General features: G+C 42.4%; 1 protein-coding gene across 2 annotated transcripts; it reads left to right on the top strand.

The window, feature by feature from the left end:
* Positions 1-583: 583 nt before the first annotated feature.
* septin7a (septin 7a) lies at positions 584-26,336 on the top strand. Of its 2 annotated transcripts, XM_070846560.1 has the most exons (13): positions 584-680; positions 7,749-7,855; positions 15,395-15,495; positions 15,592-15,726; positions 18,285-18,402; positions 19,034-19,126; positions 19,325-19,421; positions 21,722-21,773; positions 22,189-22,314; positions 22,718-22,738; positions 24,046-24,181; positions 24,284-24,429; positions 25,188-26,336. In XM_070846560.1, exons 1-13 carry the CDS (start codon positions 671-673, stop codon positions 25,222-25,224), a joined length of 1,179 nt encoding a protein of 392 aa, XP_070702661.1. In that variant the 5' UTR covers positions 584-670; the 3' UTR covers positions 25,225-26,336. The 2 variants fall into 2 exon arrangements, with proteins under 2 accessions (XP_070702661.1, XP_070702662.1); XM_070846561.1 differs by lacking the exon at positions 22,718-22,738.
* Positions 26,337-26,692: the final 356 nt, after the last annotated feature.

Below are 26,692 nucleotides of genomic sequence, written 5' to 3'. Positions count from 1 at the left end.
GAACGACTCTAAACGCTAAAATTCTGTGTTCAAATGCTCACATTGCAATGTTTTTTTCTTTACTTAAAGAAATTATTTAGTTATTTGAATCTAGACATCCATATAGCTCTCAAAGGCTAGTTAACTGGAATAGTGCAGTGCATCCTTTCAAGTAATAATGATTTCCTTTCAAATGATTAAAAGGTGTGAAATACGAAAAAGATTTTGTAATTGAGTACATAAAACACTCCATAGCAGCCTGTTCCCACTCAGCACCACTCACCAGACTTATTGTGACCCTTTTTTCAGCATTATGCACATTCTTATTAACGTGAGTGTGAAAGTAGCCTTTTTGCGCTGCATGTCTTCTCAAAATTAGCCTAGCTCTGTCTTTACTTTGATAATGTTCGGTCAGAAATCAGCCGTTTACGCTGGTACAGTGCATTTATCTTGGTTTGGGCCACCAAAGTAGCATCCAGTGGCTTTTTGACATCTTGGCCTGCAAATGATTAGATTTTTCACAATCTGAGCTCATTTTCCAGTACAGTCTTGTGGCCACTGGGGAAAAGTATCAGCTTTGTTTATTTTTGGTCTACAGCTACAGAAGAACCTGGAGGGCTATGTGGGCTTTGCAAATCTTCCCAACCAAGTTTACAGAAAATCTGTGAAGAGAGGCTTTGAGTTCACACTCATGGTTGTGGGTGAGTAGTTTTCTTTTAGCACCTTTGTCACATTCATGCTTCTCCTCAGTCTGTGACACAATTAGGCATTCATCTGAGGATAACAAACACTGAGAGGGTTGCAGTTTCTCAATCTGTTTGCTCATTCAAGTGTGAAGGTCTTAAAATATGTTGATACATCTACACACAGTAAATCTGGGTCTCTGTTAGAACTTGGAGCTCCTACTGTATGTGTTGAGTAGTATTGAGTTTCACAGAAACGTCACGGCTGAAAGCGCGAGCAGCTGGCTGCCCAAACACATTAGAGATGGTTTTGGGTGAGGAGGATAAGTTGCACATAAAACAAAGCTCAGGGAAACCATATTTAAAACAAATGTTTGCCATTCAGCAGTGCAGGCAGCCCACTGCTGCTGCAGCCTGCGTGTGTGTGGGGCTTGTGTCTCTTGGATTGTGTGGTGGGAGGAGGTTTCCTGTCATTCCATTCATGCAGCCAAAGTTGAAGCCTTAGCAGCTGATTCGAAAAGAGGCGCACCCACAGGACCCTTCCTTTCTCTGCTCCACATCGTTCAGAGGCACCTGAGCAGGAAGCCACGCTGAATGCCTGCATGATGTCACATCCTGTCCCCTGGGTTCACAGCTTACTGTGCCTACCTGCCTCCACAGCGCAAAGAGCCTGTCTCCATGGCAATCCGATTCCCCTCCTCCCTTCTGGCTTTGCTCATGTAGTCACGCCCTGGAGTTTCCCCCTGCTGTGCTTTCTCAGGAAAGAGGCTGTTATGTGGCAATTTTGTGTGTGCTATGTAATTAGAATAGCAGGGTAATTGGCAACGTCAGTGCTTGTCATGCTGGAGTAGATGAAGCTTCACACAGTGCGCACTTTTCTTTCATTTTTAGGGGTTGATGGTGGCGTGGTAAAGCACATTTACCCACTGGGGACCCATCAGTTATGGAATTTATGGGATATGATGGAATTTCTGCACCTATATTTAAGAAAGAGACAGTTGTGAAACAGGTTACCCATTTTCACTGTATTTTAGTGCTCACTTTTATTAGACATTACAGCAGTTGGATATAAATAGGGAACCCGCTGCTCATACCCACTCGGAAAGTATGAACACATGAGCAATGAATACCATATTTTTGGTGTCTTTTACTATGGGCATGTACCACATACACAACTAGAACACACCCAGTGCCCACCCATCATTGAGATGGTTAGGGGATTGCGTGTCCATTGTAGCACACATAACCACCTACATGGAAAAGGGTCAGACAAAGAGAATCTGTAAATGGGTGCACACTAAGATTAAGACATTATACACAGATACACACAAAGAAACAAAAAATATTAATAACTCTGCTCACAATTGGGCCTAAAGGGGTCCAGGCACCCAATGCAATTTTCATGAGAAGGCCCTTGGAGCAATCGCAAAGCCAAGAGTATTGCTGAGTATGGGTTAAAGAGGTGATTCAACAGAGGTTTGTCTTCATGCTTTGGCAGGCTCAGCAGATCATTTCTTTTTTGACTCCTTTCAAAATAGTGTCTTAAAAATTTCAAATCAAAATTCATTTGAAAAACACAGTTTAGTCAAATTCTCAGGCTTTCCCTTCCACGTTGTTCCATGTCTGCCAAGCAACAAATCATTGAAGAGCTCAACTCACCACTGTGAACAAGGTTAGCAAATCCGTAGATCCTTAGTTAAAGGTAATGCATTTCGTAGCTGCCAATCATGCTCAATGTCATCATGTGAACTGTCTTTTTTGTGTTACCCAATGAGCATTTAGGATTATCATGGATTATCATGATGTGTCCACAGGGACTGGATATCAACAACAGATTTCCCAGATAAGGTCAGAAGCAGAGCTGAAACAATGAATCAATTAGATGGCAATGATGCTGATAATATAGTTAATCGTCTCAGTCATTTATCAAGCAAACATGCCAAACCTCTGCTGGTCCCAACTTTTCAAATGTGAGGGTTTGATGCTTTTCTTTGTTACATGTTCATATGAAAATATGTCATACATATTTTGGACTATTGGCCACATAAAACAAGGCATTTGCGGTCATCAAGTTGGTCTCTGGTAAAATATTATGAGCATTTTCCAGTATTTTCTGATGTTTGATTGACAAAACAATCAATCTATTAATCAAAAAAAGAAACACTGAATTAATGATGAAAATAATCCTTAGTTGCAGCTCTAGTCAGAAAGCAACAGGACCAAAACATGCAAAAACTCCACACACTGCTTTGCTTCTTCCAACGCTACCATAAAAATGACATTCATTCGTCTTCCCGGGGGTGCAATACATCCAGTACAGCATTTTAAAGAAGTAGCGTGAGTTTTTAATTATATGAATATTCATGAACTTTAAACAGTAATTGGATAAGTCCTCTTTGAGAATATTCTTTTTTTTGTTAAATGTCTAGGCTCTAAGTATACCTTAGTGTTAGTATGAATGTAGTGATGGGGGAGCTGGCTATTGTTAGCGAACAAGTGGAAGTGGGCCAGAGCCATTTGTTGGTCAAAGTCAATATTTGATAGTGATTTGCACATTGGCAGGAACTGACCTTGATGTTGGCCACTGCAGCCGTAGCTCATTGTGTTTGGTGCTGGCTGACAGAGGGCTGAATGAACTCCGTTGTATCCTTTAGGAAAGAATGCCTTCACATAAACAAGAGGGGCTTTTAGGAGAAGGAGACGAAATCTGACACAGGCAGCGGGAAATTGATGGCTTTGCCAACAGATATATGTGTAACACTTTTGTCATGCTCCAGCCTTGTTAAACTTTTACTGTCTCCTGCCCCCTTTTGAAGGGAAAGTCCCATTGATAAACACAGATTAGTGGAGAGAAGATGACTGTTTTCAAACCGTTATGTTGAACGTACAGAATTTCCCTTTCACAATCGAACAGACCACTTCTCACTTCACCTGCACATTATTAGCCCTGTCAAATGAATTAACCTAATGCGGACTCCCTCTCACTAGCCAAACTTTTCCTGCTTCCCCTCCACCAGCCTCTCGTATGCAGTGGGAAGTGTCTTTGAATAAACCCCCACGGTTTACACAGCTGCTGGAAATTTCCTTTAAAGGAAGCATGTTGGCTGCTGAGCGGGCTGAGCAGTGAGCCGGTGGGCCTCGGCTTGGCGGGCCAGCTCAGTGACTCGGGATGCCCGGCTGTAATGGCTTCTTCATATATCCCAGTACTAGTAGCTGGTATGGAGAATTTGAATGAAGCTCTGTTATATCGAGCAGCCTTCATCCATTCTGCCCATGGGTCAACAATGTGGTTTTTCAAGTGTGTGAAGCAGCTTCACTGTGTATGCGCTTAGTGATGCCAAAGAGCCATATAGCAGTCAAGTGAGCCCTCTGCAGTGCACTGGGCATATCACAGAGTTCAATCAGTGTACTAACTGTCATTTCATTATTCTAATTTTAAAAAAGTCTATATCCTATCTAAAAATGTGAGTCTGTTTTTGATAGAGGAGCCTGAGACTTAAACATCATGTTGAAAGTCAAAGCATCAGTTTTTTGGGTGTGGCAGACTACAACGTTTTTCGAAGGAGGTCTTGTCTCAAAATCATCAAGGTGGAAACTCACCTGTAATGGAAATAGTAAGAAGGCTGATGGGGAAAAAGAGAGCAGACCAGCACAGTGCACACCCTGTTTCTTCACCTTCGTTTCCCACAACTGGAAACTCTCAGCTCTCAGTGGTGAATGTTAGTGAGGTCAGCTGAACGACTCCTGAACCAGAGCAGACTCTGGTACGTCTGCTGCCTTCTAGCAGTGTGATCGCCACTTTGCTTACGGTGCTGTTAGCAGTGATGGAGAGAGCCCGGTTCAGCCCGTCAGTCTGCATGTTACAAGATACAACCTAACCAGCAGTAAACCCAGAGTTGTATTAATTTGTAGCATTAAATTGTAATTATCACGGATAACAGTCATTTATTTGCCCTTTTTAAGCTTGCTTGCACTTAAAACAAGCAAGGCTGCCAGTGCAGCAAGTGAATTTGGCCTAATAAAGTCTTAAAGTCGTGCAGTCTGCGCACACAATCTTGAAATAAGATCAAAAAGACTAATTGCAAGTTAAGCTTAGAGACAAAGTTTCTCATCAAGACAAGGCAAGTGACATTTATTTGATTTAAGCATTGAGCAGTTTTACAGAACAGGGTTGCAAAAGGAGAAGCAAATTGTTCCTTCATGCTGAGCACAGAACATATATGCAAATAATAACTAATAGGAAAAATAAGATTTTAAGAAACTTAGTAAATGGCAGCAACAAAATAGTTATTACATTAAAAGTTCGAGATCTGAGATATATGATCCATTGTCTTTGGCTGTGTGTGAAGACCTAGAATCATCTCCTGGAGGTGGAGTCCACCTCCCCTCGTCTTGCCAGAGTGTTGCATTCTGTCTGCAGCGAACATGGTCCACCCATCGAGTGCAATAGCTTCATCTGGGCCACTGAGATTCAAAGGATTCAAAGGATTTTTATTGTCAAGCTTCCTGTATGTTCGAGGACAAACAGAAGAATCAAAATACGGTTTCTCTCTCACTTTAACAAATGTATAAATAAAAGCTAAAACAAAGAAAAAAATATAAAGAATAAGTAAGAATCAACCTATGAACAACAGGAACAGATGAAGCCAGATCTCTGACAGATGTGGGCACCAACAGTCTCTGAGTTCCTGCTGCTTGGCCAGAGTCCTATTTTGTCCACTCCACCATGTTGCAGTTCACTCACTCAGATTGCTTAATATTATTAATCAGTTTTGGTTAGGTTGTGGTGAAAGAGTCAAATATTGGGTCAGAGTGGCTCACAGAGCAGCAGGAATGGTGAATATTTTTCAGCGAGTCAAAGCCAGTTGTCATCTGATCACATTTATGTATAATGACTCAGTTTTGTGGCGTACCCTCCCATCGAAACAAGAAGCCACAGCTCTGACCAACCATGATCAGCATCTTCTCTCAGCCCACCACCCACACCACCATCATAACTCTGAGTTTGATGAGTTTGGTTCTCTAGTAACCTCAGCTCCTCATCTTCCCTCTCCTCACACTGGGCCAAGACTTGGACCTGGATCCCACTGCGTCTCTTTGGTACTGATGTTCTTGACAGCTCTTAGCTTTCCTAATTCAAGATGACATTTTTATCACATGCATTTCACCCACAGTTTGCACAAAACCACAGCCTCCCCCTGGTACCCATCAGCCCTCAGTGCATAAGAGTTCTCCATTCCCTTTCAGTCTTGAAGAAATGTTTACTGTGGCCTTGCATGTTTCATCACAGACCAGCCACAATCACTGAAACATTTCTATTGAGATTGCAAGATATATGTGGCTCTACCCTCGTAGGAAAATATTTGTGACACTGAGAGCGTGCTGAATGAAGGACCTTTTATGTAATGTTTTCTTCATCTCGCCGTCCTCCTCCCTATTCGTGGAGCGTTGAGTGGCTGAGTTGTTGGCAGCAGTGGCCCATGTTGGCCCAAGCCACTTGTAAAGGTCAGGAGCAGCTCTTTGGCTGCAGTGCCAGCATGACTGCCTTTTCTCACACACTGGAGCTTTTGTTCAACAGTGCCTTGTTGCCTCAACCCAATCTTAACAGGCACACTGCTGATGGTATTGGATTACCACAGTCAGCCCCTCTGGGCTCTTACAGAAACTTTGGGGATCATCTCAGCTCTGAAAGCCCCCTAAAGGTTGCTCGAAGTTTGTGACAAATATTCAATTTACAGTGATGTGAAATGGAGAAAAGCAGCAAGTAATCAGGTATGAGAAGCTGGAACTTGTGAATGTCTGGCATTTTTGCTTGGTCACTATAGTGATTCTATAGATTATCAAGATTGGTCCCAATGAATTTTTTTTTTATCACTTGATTAATCAAAATTAAGCTCAATAGCAAAACTGTGAACCAACTGTGTCATCAGTGCAGTATGTTACTATACTATTTTATAGTTGACAGCATTGGTTCTGGTCTGTTCTGTACTGCCTTTGGGGGAGTTTATTCAATGGTTTGTCCAAATCTCTTGTAAAATCTGTGCTTCCTACCACGGCCTGACGGCAAGCTCCATTAACTATTAGCAATGCTCCCTGCAGTGGAGTCAACCAGCCTAGCCTGAAATAAAGAGCGCCTCCAATAACATCGGAAGAAATTATTAAACTTTTCAAATATATATCAAGCTTCGACGGAAAGAGAGATTTGATACTTGGCACCTAACTGAGCTACTAGATGTTGTATTTTGTTGTTAGAATGCAGGTTAATGTGCTGCTCTGGGCGCCTTAATTTGAAGCTGTGTTTAGCAGAGCCCCTGTCTTAGAAAGCTTTGAAAAGAAGCTGATAAGTTAAGTTTTATTGTAGTTGATATGAATAAGGACTATGGCAAGAACAACTTTTCTGTCAAGACAATATATGATCTGGCACCGTGCGATATTGTACATTGTTTAGCCCAAATGAGATCTATCTCCAATTATCAAAGTCCATATTAGAATCACAGAATGGACAAACATTAGAAGATCAAGCCCCTCTGTTTCTCTATAGAAACTATTTTTTGTAGAGTAATAGTGAGTTCAAGTGGCAGTTGTCTGATTGCTTCTCGTGCTCCAGATTTCTTGGAGTACAATGGAATGAAGTCTGTGCTTTTGATTTCTGTTTTTACTCCTTTGTTAGAGGGAAAATTCATGATGACTGTGGTGGTTGAAAATCTTCCTTCCCCTCTGCTCCCTTCCCATGATTCTCTGATTAGATTCCTGAAATGCAGACAGGAAAAGAATTTGGGAGGACAGAACTTCCACACTGTCTGTCTCCCCCTTTGTCTCGTGTTAACACTTGCCTGTTTAAAAAAAGGGGAGGGGGGGGTTAAAGGAAGCCATTTCCTGTGCTGAGAAAAGTTTTGAATCGGAAACGCGTAAAGAATGTCAAACAGTGAAAGACCACATTAGAAATCGAGTTGATAAACATCTGGAGATTGTCATGTTGCGCCTCAGTCTGGCATGAAGAGAAGGATTAGAAAACAAGTATAGCGTGAAATGCATCTCTCGAGTTCACTCCCACCCACTCACTCTGGCTCCGTCTTTGTCTTTCAGGGGAATCCGGGCTGGGGAAGTCGACGCTGATTAACTCACTCTTTCTGACAGACCTGTACTCCCCTGAATACCCAGGTCCTTCGCATAGAATTAAAAAAACTGTACAGGTAATGTATTTATCCTTTAAGAGTCCACACCTTTCTTCTCTTCAGATGCCAACACTGTACACTTCTAAGCTCCAGCATTGACAGCTTTCTGTGTTCATGGTGCATTTACCCTTCCTGTTGGTATGACTCAACCACCAACTGGATCTTACACCCATAAAGGGCCAAAGGTTTGTCTGTTAATTGAAACATGATAAGTTACCTTCACCCTGACAGCGGCCAGTTAAAATGTCAGAGCCTTAGGCCGCTCTAATACAGGTGTGCCCTAGCCTTTTTTTTTTCGCTTTCTCTTTTGTCTCAGCATTGCAGCCATGGACTAAATAGTTGCTGTATGAGATCTTGGTTTTGTGAGGCTGCTCCTCGAAGCTGTTGCCACCCATGTGTTTGTGTTAGACAGTGAAACCGGTCCATCTGCTTTAACAAAGACAAAGTTCGTTTGCCAAAGGCAAAGATGTGCTATATGTTCAAATTAGGCAACGTAGGTTGTTGTTATTATACCTTTTTAAACAACTGCTTAAAATCTATTCCAAAACAGGACTGAGATATTCCTGTTATTTGTGTTCATGTCATCACGATCTGCACACTCAAACCACAAAACTTTATATCATTTCATCTAAATGGAATGCCCAGAGCTAATTCTTTGACAGTGAAAAAGAACCCTGTAATATGTGGACAAAATGATGGACTCTGTCCTCTTTGTCTTGACTGACAAAGACTTTGTGATGTATTGAGACGGCAATGTCATAAAACAGCCTGTGGAGAAAGGGAAAAGATAACTTCAACTTCAATAGTTCTTAAATAGAACTGCTGAAAATAATGCCCTGAAATAAACTTTGTTATTGTGAAAAGGTGCAAGATGAAATAATATATAAATAATATAGTCTATTGATCTGAAAATGTCATAGAATGATCATCTTTACCAAAACTGTTGAGTAATAACTGATCAATAATGACTAAATAAAACCTCATCAAACGGCAGTCCTAAAGTCAAGGCTTTCTCTGTGGAAGTGACTGCTTGCAATGGTGGACCAGATCCATCAGACTAGGTCTGTGAGGGTATTTAAAGAAAGAGGGCCCCCGGCTGCAGCAAAGCTATGCTTGGCCAGCCCCCACAGCAGATCTTTTATGTGGGCTGGAGTACAGATGACATGCACAGGAGAGAACAATTCTTTTGCAGAGGAAGTAACAGCAGATTGATGTGATGTTATGTGATGTGGCGTGACGTGAAGAAGCCTACCTTGTTGATTGACACTGTTGGTTCCTGGGTGTGTGTGCTGCTCCTCTGCTGCTGTGCGATTGTGCTGCAGTCAGATAACATCATGTGAATGAGAAAAGCTGTAACTAGCTGATGAAAGGATATGAGGACGATAGTTTTTTCTTTAATTGGCTAACTCTTCATTGATCCGTCAGCATACTGTTGGGCTGAAAGGGAACGCTGGTGCTGTATGTGCACACAGAGTGAGGGAGTAGCAGTGCATGTGTCATATGTAAACAGCTTAATGGAAAGGCAGGCCCGTGCCATTTGTGACAGTAGAGAGTTTAGTCTAGCTGCGATGGCCAGGGGCTGTGCTTGATTGGATACAAACATCGCTGTAAACATAATATATTTACTTTTGTCTGCTCCAGCAGGCTGCAGTGTAAACATTACAAACATATTGCCCAAAAGAGGGCTGCCAGCCTCTCTCATAGCTGTTCATACATGGATGGATTTAAAATTATAGTCCTTTGCATTGGATAGAATATGTGCACCTATCTTCTAGTACATGCATGCATTTCTATTCTGCAGAGGACATCAGTCAGCCATGTGTATGGTATTGTTGATTGCCTGTCTTGGTTTTCTTTTAAATCTGGACCTGGTTTTTGTTTTTTTGCTGTCAACTGTGTCATGCATGTAATTCAAGTTGCAGAACTTCTCTTTTTCATAAAGACTGCTCTAGTACAGTATATAGTATATGTATAGTACCACAGATATTTAAATTGACATGTAGCAACTGTACCATAAGCTTGGAGCTGAGAGAAAAAAGAGAGCGAGTGAAAACTGAACAAAAATGGTGCTGAAACAGATAAATCAGCTGCTCTTCTGTTGCATGTCTGGCAGAGTAGCTCAAGGAGCGCTAGCTGTCCCTAGTGGATGATATACATATCATCCCTTTTCACAGAATGTAACTATTATAACACTTTCTGTTGCCACCAATAACAATAAATAACAATTGTTATTCTAAGAACCTGAAACATTACGGAAAGGATTCCTACAGAGATATTCCAACTCCATATCTTTATGCCAACTAATCATTTAAATACCCAAATGTGTAAATACAGCACCAAGGTTTAAAAATGTCAGAATTGCCTTAATATTTATACTTATGTAGGCATGAAATCTGAAATATTGTATGTCTTTCCAGAATAATTTCAGAACAAGGGTTCCCTGTAGACAATTGATAACCAAATAAACTCACAGATGGGTTACTTAGTGACAGGTATGACTCCATATATTTAGAAACATGTTAGAAATACATTTGGCTGTTCCAAGTACAAAGGTGCTTGGTTGGCCTCAGAGCCTCAGCTGCTTTAGCAGTTTAGATTGAAGCAGCCTGCCGACTGGCGCTGTATTTCCTGTGTCTCAATGATAGTAGCTCTAGTTCACCTCATTAAAGCCTGTAATGCACAAAACTCCAAACAGACAACTTCCTGTGATGATGCACAGATAAAATGAGGCACGCGCCTCAGTATACAGTACACTGCCCCTCCCCATTTCAGGACAAGAGGCTTCCTCTTAATTATATGACTACAGCATAACTCTCCAGTGACAGATTATTACTTCACACAGGCCTTAGTTAGAACCATGAGCATTGCACACCTCCTCTGACAAATGTGTCATTGCTTGTTGATAAACTGGTTGTGAAATCCATTGTGTGGTGTTCTAAAGATCAATACTGTTCCAGTTCAACATTGTTGTGCGATCGGTGCAACCCAAACACTGTCGGCAAACTGAAAAGCATTGTTCGACTTACCCCTTTCTAGCTATTCATAGACTAGTTAGAAGTCTGCTGTTCCTCTGACCACACCTAGCATCAACAGCAACACCCAGTCACAGTCACCCAACATGTCATCCAGGTCAGATGTCAGTGTATCACTTACACAGGTTTATTTCCTGACTGCTTCACTATGACTTTAGACATGAAGGGCTATGATTAACTCCGTTAACCACCTTTGTTTGACTTTAGAATAGCTAATCAATAGCACCGACACTGGTGTACCACATGAAAGCTAAAGTAAAATTATTTGTGAAGATAGAGTATCGCTACTAGAGCTGTAGTCTAAGTTGGTGGTTGTTAATGTTTACTTCATCTGTGCACTTTGGAGCGTATATATTTAATGTTGGCGGCCGAATGCGATACGATTTGCAGCCATGCTGTCAGGGGCTTTAATGCAACTTTAGAGAACTTTTTCAGGAGCTCAGTACAGGTTGAAGCATCGTAATGTTAAATGAAGTTATAACAGACATCAAAGCTGCAGGTGTGACTGTGCCAATAATGAAGTTGGGAGTGATACTGGATGTATCAGGTAGTTTATGCCCTCAATCTTTGATGCTGCTTGCAGTGACGGTGCAGACGATAAGGGTTTGGCAGTTTCCTCAAATAGAGCACACAGCTGCATAGTTTTACTTGAGCCTCCTTTTGAAGAGTGAAAGGCGATACTGTTGGTGTTAAGGAACTCCAGCAGGCTTCTCTGCCTTGTCCTCTGCCGGTAACAGGGAGCTGTAGGCGTTGAGTTTGGGCTGATGTAGAGCAGTTCAGCTGCATGATGAGGATCTTCCCTTCACCTGTTCTTCGTGATCAACTACTTTGCTCCAAATCTCCTCTAATCCCCGGCAACACATTGAGGGGCTCAGTCTTCCTTCGCCCCACTGCTGCCTCCAATTTATTTACCTGCCTATTACACCTCCTCAGCTCTTATTAAAAGTTTAGATGAGATTTAGACTCTCTCTCTGTGTGTGTGTGTGTGTGTGTGTGTGTGTGTGTGTGTGTGTGTGTGTGTGTGTGTGTGTGTGTGTGTGTGTGTGTGTGTGTGTGTGTGTGTGTGTGTGTGTGTGTGTGTGTGTGTGTGTGTGTGTGTGTGTGTGTGTGTGTGTGTGTGTGTGTGTGTGTGTGTGTGTGTCTCTCTCTCTCTCTCTCTCTCTTTTGGCTCCCAGACTGAATGTTTGAAGATTCCTCAAAGTTTCCAGTCCCAAAGAAAGAAATTGAGAGCTGAAATATATGTTTAAAATGAACTGTACCAAATATGCCTGTGTGTGTTTGTGTGTTGCTTGCTGTTTATCCTTGCGAGAGCTCTTCTTTTTCTCTCTCCAACCACAAGCTAATGACAAACATTTCAAATAATTGTGGCCAGTTTTTTCCAAGTCATGCCAAAGAATGTGATGAAACCCTGCTGTGTGGGATTCATTCTTTGGTTCTATGTTTTTGAGGAAGATGAGCAGGCAGGTGGACAGTGTGGGTGTTGGCTGTTAGAGGTGACGGACCTGGCCAGATGCCTCTGTTATTTCTGGTTAACACGGCTTGGTGAGGCTGGAGAAGAGACGAGGGCAGGGGTGGTGATTAGCCAACAAGCTTCCTCAGGCTCCAAGCTCAGTCTTGTCCTGCCAATGCACAGACATGCCTCGCTTTTTATATCAGACACTTGCTGCTGCCACAGTGGAATTTCAGAGATTAAAATAACAGCATAATCTAATGAAGTAGATGTTTCATACTCTGTTATCCTCAGCCAACACAGTGGCACCTCATCTACATCCATAGATTTTTGCCTCAACTATAAGTAAACATTTAAACATTGATTCCTGAAGAAAACATGATGAACTGCATGTAAACACGTAAAAAATATAGTACAAACAGTATGTATGCAAAAATAACAACTGAGGTGGATAAGAAACAAGAGCAAATCTCATAGGGCGGAAGTGTAGAGGTGCACCCTGACTCCATCATGTGTCCTTTGTTTTGCCACTATACAGTTACAGTGTATTACACGTAAACCAGCTTGCAGTCTCGTGATCCAAACGCTGTAAGTAACAGCGGTGATGATGTCTTGCATCACTGTCCTTGTGCAACTTGGCCGAGTGCTGGTGTTCCTTTTCCCATGAGCTCACTGTCTGTGGGCAGCCTGTCTGGCTAATAGGCATATCAGTGGCTTGACTCATCCTGTTAGACGGCAGCAGAAGAGAGACTCTGCAGGATTCTTCTGTGTTGTCCGCTCAGCATTCCTCCACGTTTAAAGTGTCATCTCAACTATCTCAGACACACTTTTTCACCCACTGGGTTATTATCTAAGTGTGACATGTTCTTATTATCCTATTTAGCCTGTCCAGATCTCTTTCGACTTCTTGTCATTTTGTATGTAAAATAATGTATGTTTAATGTCGAATAGCGTTGAGATATCATTTACCTAAAAGTTACATTTGTCACTTGAACTTGCACCCCCTGTATGATAGTCATTCCTGAGTGTCTGTGGTCAGCCCAGCCTCCCAGTAGCAGCTCTGAAGGTCAGAGGTCAGTTCACAGACAGCTAGACTGTGATAGATTCCAGTACATGGCAAATGCTTCTAAGTGGTGGGTGGGGGTCATGGGGGTAAGGTTCTGCCGTAAAAACTCAGCCAAGGAATCTTGTACAGCAACAATCTGGCAGATTGTGAAGGACAGCTGTTGCAGCAAACCTGCAGCTGACTGCTACCAACCAGGAGTGGAGAGGATGGAGGTGGAGGAAGAGGAAGAGGAGGAGGAGGTTACCCTTAATGTTATCTGAGGATACTGGTGTTGTCCATGCCAGGCTACTGGTGTGGCATGCTGAGACACCTAAATAGAACGGAGACATTTTTATTATTTACACCAGTGTATCTCTTTCTAAGACAAATCAAAATGTAAAGTGTTTTGTTAAAAAGGACTATTGTAATATAACAAAGTAGAATTGAGTATGGATAAAATAATCAGTTCAATTAAAGATAGTTTTGTTTTTTTGTAGTTTTGTTTGTTGGTTTTGAGACCAGTATTTTGTTGCTCTGCCTGATATGATGCAGCTAAAATGAAGTGCAATGCTTCAAAATGAGATACGACTCGGAGGATGTTTGACTGATGATTCAAGTCATTCATGTTTTGGGCCAGCTCTACTCTGTACCATTTTGTGCATTACGGCACCCAGACAGTCTGGACAGAAGTGACTCATTCAGTCCAGCAGCCCCACTGGCTGCTGTTAAAAAGACTCTGAGCACCAAGCTCCTGTTATACAACTTGCTCTTAGACTCACCTGTTCTTTTTTTTTTTTAGGAGGTTTGTTGTGTTTTCAGAGCCTGGTTTTGCCACCAGTGTGGTGTAGTGAGAGCAGCTCAGCCCCAGCATGCCATGGGCGTTCTGCGGTGCTGTTTCAGTCTAAGGTTTCTTAGTTAAGCTGGGGTTTAACTCCAACATTCTACAACTCTGCTACAAAAACATTTGACAGAACTCATCATTTGTATTTCACAGCATCAGCTCAGGAAAAACGTATGTTGACTCTTGGCCTGAAATCAAGGCTTATTCATGGTGTCTGTATTTTAGGCCGTGTTGTCACGTCAGTGTCTGTCCTCCAGCTGCTGTGTCCACTCATCGATCTCACGCAGTCTATGAGAGCTCTGCGTCTCTGGTCAGGGAGAATGGCAGACGAGGTCTGGTTCAGATCTACTGATTAAATCAAAATTCATCTGCCGATCACGAGTTCTGCCTCGACCCCTCGCTGATCAAAGCCCAGCCCTTCTGGCCTCTCTGATGTGTTCAGAGGCAGCTTTGTTCACCACGTTCTTCAGCTGTCCAGTGCAGATCTTAGATTGCATGCTTAGTAGTTGCGAAATAGTTTTGGCTCACTGGTTAATTGGTTAGCAAAGCTGTTTTAGTTCTTGAATGTAATCTGTGTATTTGTAGGTACATGGAGTAAGTAAAGAAGTAGCCAGCTGGTTCCAGAGGTCATGCTTCCTGAGGAGCAGTTTTTGATATTTCAGGTCCCCTGAAATTTTTTGTCTTCTTCTTTTTTTTTTTAGGAATTTCGTCCAATCCGGTTTTATTTTAGGATTTCGTCACCAGTATTAGCACCGCCCCAGTGTCCATGTCGTCCTTTTGAATTTAACATTTTTAGTAAAGCTGTATGAACATGTCCCCGTTACTCAAACATCGCATGCCTTCAGTAACTCGGTAGAGTGGGGGCCCAGTTGAAACAGTCTTTTCATTCTGTTTGACTTGCGGTCGCTGGTCAGATAATAATTGAAAGCACACTCACACATGCTTGTGTCTGCTCACTGGTAGAAAACTAACTTCCCTGCAAACAGGAATTAAATCGGAAGGTAAAATAGAAACTAATAACACAGGCTTTACTACTTGATCAACAGGCTTTTTGCTGTGTAGAATTATTGATATTATATTGATTTTTTTTCACACTCAAAAAGTGTGGATGTAAATCATTTTTAAGCATAAATATGTTGAAGGACATTTCTTGACTCGTCATTGCATTGAAATGTCTTTGTCATTGCAGGTGGAGCAGTCGAAGGTTCTGGTAAAGGAAGGAGGAGTGCAACTTCTGCTCACCATCGTTGACACCCCCGGCTTTGGTGATGCCGTTGACAACAGTAACTGGTAAACCCAGCCCTCTGTCATTGGTTGGTAGAAGTTACCACAATACACTTCAACTGTAACACTATACCTGACACTGATGTAACATTCGGTCCTCAGCTGGCAGCCTGTCATCGATTACATCGACAGTAAGTTTGAGGATTACCTCAACGCAGAGTCTCGTGTCAACAGACGGCAGATGCCAGACAGCAGAGTGCAGTGCTGCCTGTATTTCATCGCCCCATCTGGGCATGGGTAGGTACTACAGGGATCCCACTGGTGATGGCTTTTCTAGAAAGCCATGTAATGTTTTAAGGTGTATTTCAAATAGGGAGTTTTACACACAACCATTTTAATAGATTATAGCAATTTACTGTATATTCAGGCTTGTTACAGTTTAAAATCATTCAAAAGACGTTAGATTTTAGAATGAGGATCCTGCGATTGCACCCTTCAGTTAGACTACATAACTGCCAGAAATACTTCCGTGGTCAGGAGTAAATAAAGGTGACTCAAACACCAGCCTACCTGACAGTATCGAATTCCAAACCAGCAAGCGGACTCGATTCTTGATATAGCTGAAATCAGAATCAAAATAATACCAAGATGTTTGGCAGTGTGTTTAACATGCAGCGTGTTTTTGGGGAAAGCTGGAGTTGATGTTAGTTTGTTATTGTTAGTGTTTGGTGTTATTTCAGTGTTAGTATTATTTGGGTTTAGCAGTATGCATGTATGGGAAAAGAAAACAGGGCCTAGGATGGATCATTGAGGAACTCCATAGGAGAAGATCCCTGTTATTGAGGTTGAGAATTTGTCCAAATTGATCTAAAAAGCTGTCTTTAAGGTAAGAGATCAATTTCAGTGTGAGGCAGTTTTTGAGGTTTTCTTCTCAGAGCATTGTAGACTGATGGGAGCAAATTGGAACCAATGAGTATCTGTTACTCGTTTACTGCAGACTCAGTTACTGCAGATTTCAGCTGTTGAGTTTCAGGGTTGCTCCCCTGCTGCCTCATTCTCTGGCCAGCTAAGTAGTCCAAACCCAGCCAGCTCTGCCTGTGGCCTCCTACCAGGCTACCAAGCAGGAATAACATTGGTGTAATCTGTCCTGAGCCCGCTGACCTGGAGACCCCATTCCTCCCATCTGTGTCTTGGCTCTGGCTGCTGCCAAACACACAGACACACAATTGACCAGGCTGTTGTCACACACGAGGCCACACTGTGGTGCCTACAACAAAAGGTGGTTTTTGCTGTTGAGCCTGTTGGCCCACAGTGACCCAGTGTGGCTTAGTGACTATAGCCTTGATGACTCTGTTGGCAAATGAAAAGCACCATATGGATCTATTCATTTTCCACACCTTGTGTTTGTGTCTGTCTGTGTGTGTCTGTGTGTGTCTGTGTGTGTCTGTGTCTGTGTCTGTGTGTGTGTGTGTGTGTGTGTGTGTGTGTGTGTGTGTGTGTGTGTGTGTGTGTGTCTGTCTGTCTGTCTGTCTGTCTGTCTGTCTGTCTGTCTGTCTGTCTGTCTGTCTGTCTGTCTGTCTGTCTGTCTGTCTGTCTGTGTCTGTGTGTGTCTGGCAATAAAACATTAGACCTTTTTTGGTTGGTTGTATTTGTTTTTTGTTTTTCTTGGGACATTTTTTGTTTTTTTATTTGAATTTTTAATAAACACTTTTCATTAGCATATTAGAGCCAGCTTTACACAAATTTTGAATGTAGTCAAAAGCAGCAGCTGAAGTACAGTTTCTTTTGAAGAAAATCTTGCCATAATGGCAAGTACATAAACATTTACTGAGATTTACAAATGTGCATGACAACACTGTATTTTTTCCCAAACCATGAATACATTTAAAACAATTTTACAGAAACTTTACATAATTAAAAATGTGTGTGTTCAAAGTTATACAAAGTGTTGTCAAACTGGAGAAGCACAAAACTTGCATCAACTTGTAGGTGGACAACCATTCAGGGTGTAGGAGGACCTTGGCCTTTCAGCAGCTCATGTGAATTACTGGACAACTCAAAACAAATGATGCATGATAAATGCATAACCAAATACATAATGCAGTGTAACCCTGGCGCAAGGTCATCCATCAGCTGGTTTTCAGTATTTACAGGCTTTTGCAAAGCAATGACTGCGGAGTTATGGAATCCGATGTAGAGGAGTGCTGAGTGGAGCTCACATACACAGCAAGCTCTGCCTTAGAAGACGGCTTAGGGGAAGAAATGTGTTGCATACTGTGGATTGGTTTTGTTATCATTGGGTACATGGATTATTGTGGAAAACTGAAGTAATTAGGAAAAACTCCAAGAATTCTCCTAGTGTCTTAGGACATTTTATGTTTTTTTAAATTCCTTTTATGACACAGCAACAGTGAAGAGACAGCAGGAAACAATAAGGAGAGTTTCTACAAAGGTCCCCAGCCAGAGTCACACAGGGGACAGTGAGGTTCATGGTCGGCCAGTAAACCCCTAAAGCCGCGGGGGCATCCCCACTTTGCAGATTTTTGGATATTACAGGAAGTGGACAAAATTGCAAGCTCTAATAGAGCCTTATAGTAGATGCTCTGGCAGCAACACACACAGACAAATACAGATACCATAAAGTAAGACAATATAATGACATTTGAAAGAGTTCCGGAGTCCAAACAGACAGATTTACAATGCTCTCTGTTCCATCCAAATGTTAAGTTTGAGGTCAGCCCTGACTTTAGCCCTGTGTGTGACAGCAGCTGATTGCCTCACCCAGCCCTGCAGCTCCACGTATACCAGAGCCACTCTGACCTTTGACCTGTCTCTTCTGTCTGCCTCTTCCCCAGGCTGAAGCCCCTCGATATTGAATTTATGAAACGGTTACATGAAAAGGTGAACATCATCCCCCTCATTGCCAAAGCCGACACAATGACTCCTGAGGAGTGTCAACAGTTCAAGAAGCAGGTGTGTGTGTGTGTGTGTCACTTCTGACTGAACCTCATAGGGAGTCCAGCTTGGCTAGCGTCTTTTGTGATTTGTTCAAATGTTAATGTTCAATCAGCATCTGTACTCTGTGGCTCACTTCACTAAAGTGAATGAGTGAGCGGGTTTTTGGTCATACAGTGCTAGTGTACTGATCCAGTATCCGATCAATGTCAGAACCGAAAATTATTTCTGCAGTGTTTTGTTATACACAGAAGTAAGGGTTTGGTAGAAACACATGTTTATATGTCTCAAAAGTATCGTATTGAAAACATAGTATTGGTACAGGACCTCAGACATTATATTTGTACCAGTGTCAACAAATTTCAAAAGGTATCCAGGCCTATAAAAAGCAAGCATCTCAGGAACCAGTGTAATTATAGCACAGATACTACATGGACACGGTGATGCTGTCCGTGCCCATGATGGTAGTGATCATGTGTACATGTGCTGAATGAACAGGTAGCTTCCTCCTGGTGTGTGTACTGACTAACTTTCAGCTGTGTGTATTGATGCTTCTGGACCCGTTTGTCCCATACACAGCTCTTCCCACTGCATCACCTCTCATGCTGTTTTACCGTTCCACCCTGCCTCTCCCTGCTCCCCTCTGCAGATCATGAAAGAAATCCAGGAGCACAAAATTAAAATCTACGAGTTCCCCGACACAGATGATGAGGAGGAGATGAAGATGGTCCGGAAAATCAAGGTATGTTGTCCTTTTTAAAAAAAAAAAAAAAAAAAAAAAAAAACTCCATGGTTTTTAGTTTCACTGAGCTGTTTTGATTGCAGTGTCTTCTAATTTATGTCATTCATAGTATGTCTCCTAGTATGCCAGCCTACAGTGTATTTTTAGCCACTCTGCATGAGCTATGCAACAGTTGTGTCCCCTCCCTCCTCTCTGCAGGATCGTTTACCGCTGGCTGTAGTCGGTAGCAACACCATTATCGAGGTCAACGGAAAGCGAGTGCGCGGCAGGCAGTACCCCTGGGGTGTGGCTGAAGGTGAGAGGTTGAAAGTCAGCTGATTCCAGCCTGTAAATTGATCAACTAAGTGGAGTCTCTCTCTCTCTCTTCTTTATTCATATATATATACGTGTATGTATGAATATATGTGTATACATGTATGTGTATATATGTATGTATACATGTATGTCTATATGTATGTATGTATGTATATATGTGTATATACAGTATATATATGTGTATGTATACTCACACACACATAACTTGATATTTCCTCAGTTTTTTATTGGATTATCGAGCAAGCATCACATGTAGGTGGTTTGGAAAGCAGTAACACTGTCCATGTGCTCCTGTTTTGCTCTCATTCCAATATTCAACACACACACGCACACACACTGATACTGAGTTATTGAGTGACCACAGTGCATACTGTGATAGAAGATAGTAGAGATTGCATCAGCATGAGCAGCGCAGCATCAAATTATTTAAAAAACGGCTCACAGTACAAAGTGGCTAGTTGTAGGGAATTATTATTTTTAGGTTCACTATATGGACACATTTTTTGATTATGTGAAACATGGGAGCGCTCCCATCTAGCAAGAGATCAGAGTTGGTCCTTTGTCCACATACAGCTCAGGATTTGACAGAAACATGTTTAATGGATGCATGGAACACGTTTGGTCGGCCACAAGGACACACACAGTATGCTTAGGTGAGAATCACTGAATGTAAGCAGACCACTGTCTGAAGAAGATTAAAAGATTACTCCACAGGGTGCCTTTAATACGTGTCTATCTAATCCGTTTAACTCCTAAATGACCGATAAAATGTTTGGTGATCACATTAGCTGGTGTTTTGTACATTAGTCATGTTTTGTATGAACTGGCTGAGACAGTTGGCCTCTGTTTCGCCCACTGCCACTTGAGCTGCTTACTGTGACCAAAGAATAGGAACCATTTAAACCTCTGCAGAGAAAACACAAACAAGAAATACTGATTATAAGAAAGAAAAACAGTGACATACTGGAGCCACTGGTGGGAAACTAGACAGCACTCTCTGTCTTCAGCACAGGATATGAGAATCCTGTTTGACCTGACACAGGAAGTTGCTGTCACATTGTGGTGAGATGTATGAAACATGACAACGTAACGAGGACACAGTGTGAATGTGACTGTAGCTAATGAACTGGAGACCGTGAGGAGAACGTTCCAAATCATGTAAGCTCTGTTGTTGTCGTCTCAGAGAGAAAGAGCAGCTGTACAACTGAGTACAGTACAGCCTAGTGGATGGCTTGTAGGAGTGCTACTATGAGACTGGTTTGAAACCAGTGTTTGCCGTCCATGAGGAGTGAGTTTTGGAATACCACAAATGTTTTTGGCTTCATGTCAGCATAAATATGGAGAGAGGGCGGGAGACGGAGAAAGCGGGGGCAAGGTCCTTGAGAAGCTATGCAAGTCGCTCTACCACAGCAGCCCAGAAAACCTCAAAGGACTGTGGTGAGCTTTACTATAGGAAGGACACAAAGGGCAGCACATGATGCCACCTGCTGATGGTTTCTGGTACTGCAGCTGCAGAGGCTGTGCGTGCCCTGAAAAGCCTGATTAAGTCTTCAGACAGATGAGCTATGGAGCCGCTAAACCATCAAAAGGCAGTAGAAGGATATCAGTGAGTAGAAACACAACTGAATACATCAATGGTGGTAAACAGTGGTAAAGCTTGAATTTATTTAACTGAAGTTAAAGGGACAAAAGAAAGAGTCTTTTCTTTTCAGCTAATTGGGCTTAAAGGGATATTTCCAATGATTGGAGTGGGTTTTTTTTTATTGCAAGTACTTATCCATAGTTGGTGTATAACCTACAGTGGATGGCAGTCAGCACGCCCCCTGTTTGAAGTGGCAGGCAGGAGTACAGACGCTACGCTATTAGGTTCAAGTATACACTATATTTAGAATATTCTCACTGCTCTACAGCCCTTTCCATGGAAAACTGAAGTTCTCTCTTTCTCTTTGCTTACTTCAAAGCCTCATTTTCATATTTGTTTTGTTCATGTTCTCATATTGCCATTATCTTGGTATTTTAAGAATGTCTTCTATTTCATGCTGCATATATGGAACATTATGGTGTATTGCCATATTTAGTGACCATAATAATGATAATAGTTTTCTCCCACTACGAGGTGGCTTAATACAACCTGGGTTTTGTACGGCTGCATTGTTTAACATCATTTGCTGTTTTTCTCTGCCGTATTCATAATGTCTACATGGATCAATGATGTTCACGTGTCTCAGTGTCCTCATTACTCCATGCTGTCGTGTCTGCTCTGTTTGTCTCTTCTTACAGTGGAAAACGGGGAGCACTGTGATTTTACAATCCTCCGGAACATGCTCATCAGGTGAGCAAAAGCACAGCATCTCTTCCCCTGTACAGGACAGTCCTGCAGGGCCCAGTGCCTCACGTGGCACTGTGGGAAGCAACTCCCAGGTGCCTGTAGGATTTTCCCTTTCACTTCAATAACATTTAAAACGGCAGAGTCCATCTCTGAGATGATCTACAAGCCTTATAAGTGCCTTGTTTGTTTCCTCTTGGTTCTTTATTCAGATAACTTCCCTTCACCTCTTCGGGTTTGGTGGAGATACAATTAAAGGCCAATTTCCGGTGTAGTTGTTGTTGAGTGACCAGAGCAGTTTTGCTCAGGAGTGGATGTTACTGCAAATGTAACATCCAAGTACAATTTGTATGGTAAAGGATATATATAATAAGAGTAAATGTGCTATTTTTACTTGACTTGTTCTTTGACTGTTTCCCAGGACCCAAATGCAGGACCTGAAGGATGTGACAAACAATGTTCACTATGAAAACTACCGTAGCAGGAAACTTGCTGCAGTCACCTACAACGGTGTGGACAACAATAAGAATAAGGGGCAGCTAACCAAGTAAGTAACCTGTGTTGTTGAAATGTACTGTACTAGTGTAATAGTGTTGCTGGTTTGGGTGCTGGCTCTATGAGGACCTGTGAGCAGCTCATTCAACGTGTTCCAGTGGAGGAAACTACAGTTCAAAGGTCAAAGTCTGTGACGACTGACCTACAGATTAAAGATGGCAAGCTGTCACTTAAGCAGCCCAAACCCTTAAACCCTAACAAGTCGGCACTAACCCCCCCCCCCCGTACAGGCCACTAGTATGAGTTGTGTCTGATGTGACAGTACTAACTGAGGCACCATCTGACTCCTAATCCACCGGCTGCTGCCCGCTCTCAGTAATCACCAGCACACTCTCACAAGCTAACGCATGGTTAATGGCAGCATGCTAAGTGTCTGTGCCTTTGTTTGTTTTTAGACCTGAGACGGCTGAAGGCATGTAAGTGTTACTTCACTTCTTCAAAACCCCTCCAAAGAAAATCTGTTTCACTCCTATCTCTGGCCATTTTTCCTCGCTCACCTGTGACTGTGCTTTCACACGCATCTACTCGTTTGAACGAGACGTCGAGAGAATAATGTCAGATTTCTTGATTCTGGGCTAATATATCCAATCAGGGCCCATGGGCATCATCTGGCTCGGCTACTTGCTTTGCACTTTCATTACACATTTAACTACTGTTTAAAAACTCAGTTTGCAGCTACTGTGCAACTAGATAGATATTGGACAACCACTGGCTAATTAATCCTCCAGTTTTTATGCCACATTCATGTCATGTTCTATAAACTGCAATTATGAGAAGTCAAGTGAAAAATGCAGTTCACATCAACCTCCAAGGTGTCATTTCAACATCTACGATGTCTCCTACATGTGTAAAGGAAGTACAGAGACATCCGCCATTACTCACAGCCAGAGCCAAATAAAATCTAATTATACAATCAGTTCAGTTCATTGGAATAAAATTCACTGGTCGAGTAACAAGTAACTGCTACAAAAATGTAATATGAGAAAGCTCGATGATGCTTCGTCTTCCTTTATCTGACTACGGGGATGACACTCTGAAAGGCACAGTGGCTTTGAACTTAATGCTAACATTTATATGCTAACAACCACAGTCACAATATTGGCATACTGAGAAAGAATAATAAGTCGTTAAGGTTAGGTTTTTAGCATGCTAATTAGAACTAATCCCTAAAAGACATCCTGAGAGCTGCCAGCGTAGCTAAAAGGTAGTAATAAATGGTCTGATGAGGGTCATGTGTTTTTCACCTCTGCAAAGCTAATGTGACCAAATGTCGCTAGCTAACTTGCCAAAAGGCTAATTAGCATTAATAACAATGTAAAAAATGCCTTGACTAGCTCCTATTAACGTTGCTCAGTAACATATCAGACTAGTTTTTTGTACAGACATGGTTAGTGTCAGATGTAGGGTTTCTCCTCCTGTGACGCCTGTTCTCCTGACCAGCCCCCGTCACCTCCCAGCTGAAGTCCTCGCTGGAAGTCTCTGTCACAGAGGGCTTCCAGGGAAGGCGAGTCAGCCGGGCCTTTCCTCCTTCCCTCATCCTGAACCTGCCTCTTCTCCTTTTCAACCCCCCCCCACCCCCGGCCAGAAAACCTTTTAATAGGTGGCAGGGGGACTATTTCTGCTTAACGCTACAGCTACTGTTCACCTAATGGTCACAGATGTGCGACCGGCCACATGCCTGCCACTGTGTGCCGTCTGTATGAACACTGGCTTGTGTCTCCAGGAGTCCTCTAGCCCAGATGGAGGAGGAGCGACGGGATCATGTCTCCAAGATGAAGAAGATGGAACAAGAAATGGAACAAGTGTTTGAGATGAAGGTCAAAGAGAAGCTCCAGAAGCTCAGAGACTCTGAGGCTGAGGTAAACTCATGACGGTGCTTTTTTTTTTGTATGTTAATCACTGTGCGGTCCTTGGTAGAAACACTTGGCTTAACCTCTGACGGCACTTCCATGTCCTTGCAGCTCCAGAGGCGTCATGAGCAAATGAAAAAGAACCTGGAGGCCCAGCACAAGGAACTGGAAGAGAAACGTCGCCAACATGAAGAAGAGAAGGCCAACTGGGAGGCCCAGCAGAGGATTCTGGAACAGCAGAAACTAGACGCCTCCAGGTAAACACATGATAATCACTATTGGATCAGTTCAGAGGAGAAGAGAAGGGTCTATAGGCTTAAATCAATCAATGTACACTGAAGATGTCACTTAAGCTTTAGCTGCATTAGCTTTAGCTGCTTTAGCTGCACTATCCCACAGCACTGCTTTGTCATCTGTTATGACGGTAGAATTTCACTGCTGTGAGTAGTTGTAGTTGAGTAGTTTTTTTTTTTTTTTGCTTCATGATAAAACTAGCAGTGCACATTTTAGGGCTGCGTTTAAAATGAATGAAGCAGTTTTGGTGTGTTTTACAGCTCTACAGTAAGGATATGTTTTTCCTATAATGGACAAAACTGCTGTTTTCAACCACTGCAGCATTTTAGAGGCAACTCACCTGCCAAATGTCACTGACATGGACAGAAAAGACATCTGCCAGCCACATCCACTTCTTTTACACACTCTATGCACTGTATCTGGTCTTGTGTCTTATTAAAGTCCAGAGTTAGTTTCACATAAATGTATTGAAAGGAGGTTGAAGTTAGTAACATTTCCATATCACTTTCAAATCGGCACTAGTGTGAACCGTATGGCGTCAGATTTATGTCAAGAAATTACCTGCGCGCCTTGATCCACCCTCCGAGATCACTGTAACACATTTAGAGCTCTATCTTCAACTCTCATGTAAATTGCAAGAGACAACTGTGAGGCGTTTAAGAGATTCTCCTCCTATCAGATGAGTCTGTAAAAATGCCTCTCTGTGCTCTTGTTTTCGCAGGACCTTGGAAAAGAACAAAAAGAAGAAGATATTTTAATAACTCTGGGGGACCTTCCTGATGTTACAGTGTATTATTTGCCAACCTGCCAGCCTTGATTGTCAGAACACCTGTCGATCAACCACATCCACTGTTAGACCATATTACTGTGTTCAGGTGAACACCAGGGGGCAGTATCGTCTGGACTCTGAATTTACCCAATTGCTTTGCGCTCGTCCACGTGTTGCCCCTCAAAGAACTGTTATTATCTCTGTATTGATTCAGTGCACAGCACCATTCTGGGTTACTGCTCACTAAAACAAGTATACTCACACAGAAAACACAACTGGTTTTCTTCCTTCATGACAACCTGGAGCGCAAAGTTCAGAGTTCAGTCATTCTCTCCTCCTCTCTCCTTCTTCTGGGGGAATGTTGGGTGCTGCACTGCTCTGTGCTGCATCCTTTTAATGCCAAAAAAAACCAAACAAAGAGGTCGGCCTGTCACGTCCTGCTCATCAGCAGACAGCATCAGGCTGAAGCTCACCTCAGGCACTGTTTTTTTATATAAATATATATGTATCTTTCAGTTCACTTCTTTAGGTATCACATTTAATTTCCTCCCATGATGTAATGCTCCTCCGTCTCCTGTCGTGTAATTTGTATAACCATGAACTGCAGTGTTTAACTTCAATCATGTGTAACATTTTCTTACTTTTAGTTCATTACTTCTTTCCTTTTGTATTGGCCCTGCCATAGAACTTGTGTTCATTTTGTTTCCAGCATCCCAGCCAGCGTGTCCCAGCCCTGCTCTTTGAAACCAAACATGTATTTCTGACTTCACTCACGCTGAGTGTAACAATGTAAAGAAACTGCTCCTGAAGTGCTTTTCACATGAATTTATCTGAACGTCTTGTGCAGATTCTGTAGAAAGTTCCTTTCCAACAGAATCTAAACTTTCCGGGGGGGGGGGGCAGGATGTGGAAAGCTTATGTTGGTGGCTGGAGAAAGCTAAGAGCTGAGGCGCCTCAGACAAACAGCAGTCAGCTCAGTAACTGCACCAAGCTGGCTTCCTTTACATTACATTTAGCACTATTGGTGTACTGCATCTGTATTTTGAAATGTCTTGTTTTTATTGTACAAAGTCACATAATAAAATTGTGATGGGAAAAATGCAGGTGATCTTGGCTAAATGTCTAAAAGATATATATTATGTAACCAAGTATGTGGTTACCTGAACATTATACCCACATGTTATAGTTGAGTAAGTTATACTAAACCTGAGGGCGTTCATTTCCCCAGATGTTGGAACCTGGCTGCTAGGACTTGCTTTTGTTCAAGCACAAGGGCTTTAGTGAGGTGCACCTCTGATGTTGGAAGATGACGTCCAGCTCCGTCTGAATTCCAGCTCCAGGTCAAAGTGTTGGATGGCGCCGAGGTCAGTGAGTTCCTCCTCATCAAACTGAACCGGATAAGGGTTTCCCCCAAACTGGTAAGAAGTTGGTGCCTAATTCGAAACCGCTTGAACATC

This window comes from Pempheris klunzingeri, chromosome 16 (assembly GCF_042242105.1).
Source record: "Pempheris klunzingeri isolate RE-2024b chromosome 16, fPemKlu1.hap1, whole genome shotgun sequence".
Taxonomy (NCBI): Eukaryota; Metazoa; Chordata; class Actinopteri; order Acropomatiformes; family Pempheridae; genus Pempheris; species Pempheris klunzingeri.
The sequence above is the reverse complement of the archived record's forward strand: the minus strand, read 5'-3'. Positions and strand labels throughout refer to the sequence as shown.

Coding starts and splice junctions, on each gene's coding strand:
- septin7a (XM_070846560.1), top strand. Junction 19,422..21,721: donor CCCCTGGGGTGTGGCTGAAG/GTGAGAGGTTGA, acceptor CTCTTCTTACAG/TGGAAAACGGGGAGCACTGT. Junction 22,739..24,045: donor CCTGAGACGGCTGAAGGCAT/GTAAGTGTTACT, acceptor TTGTGTCTCCAG/GAGTCCTCTAGCCCAGATGG.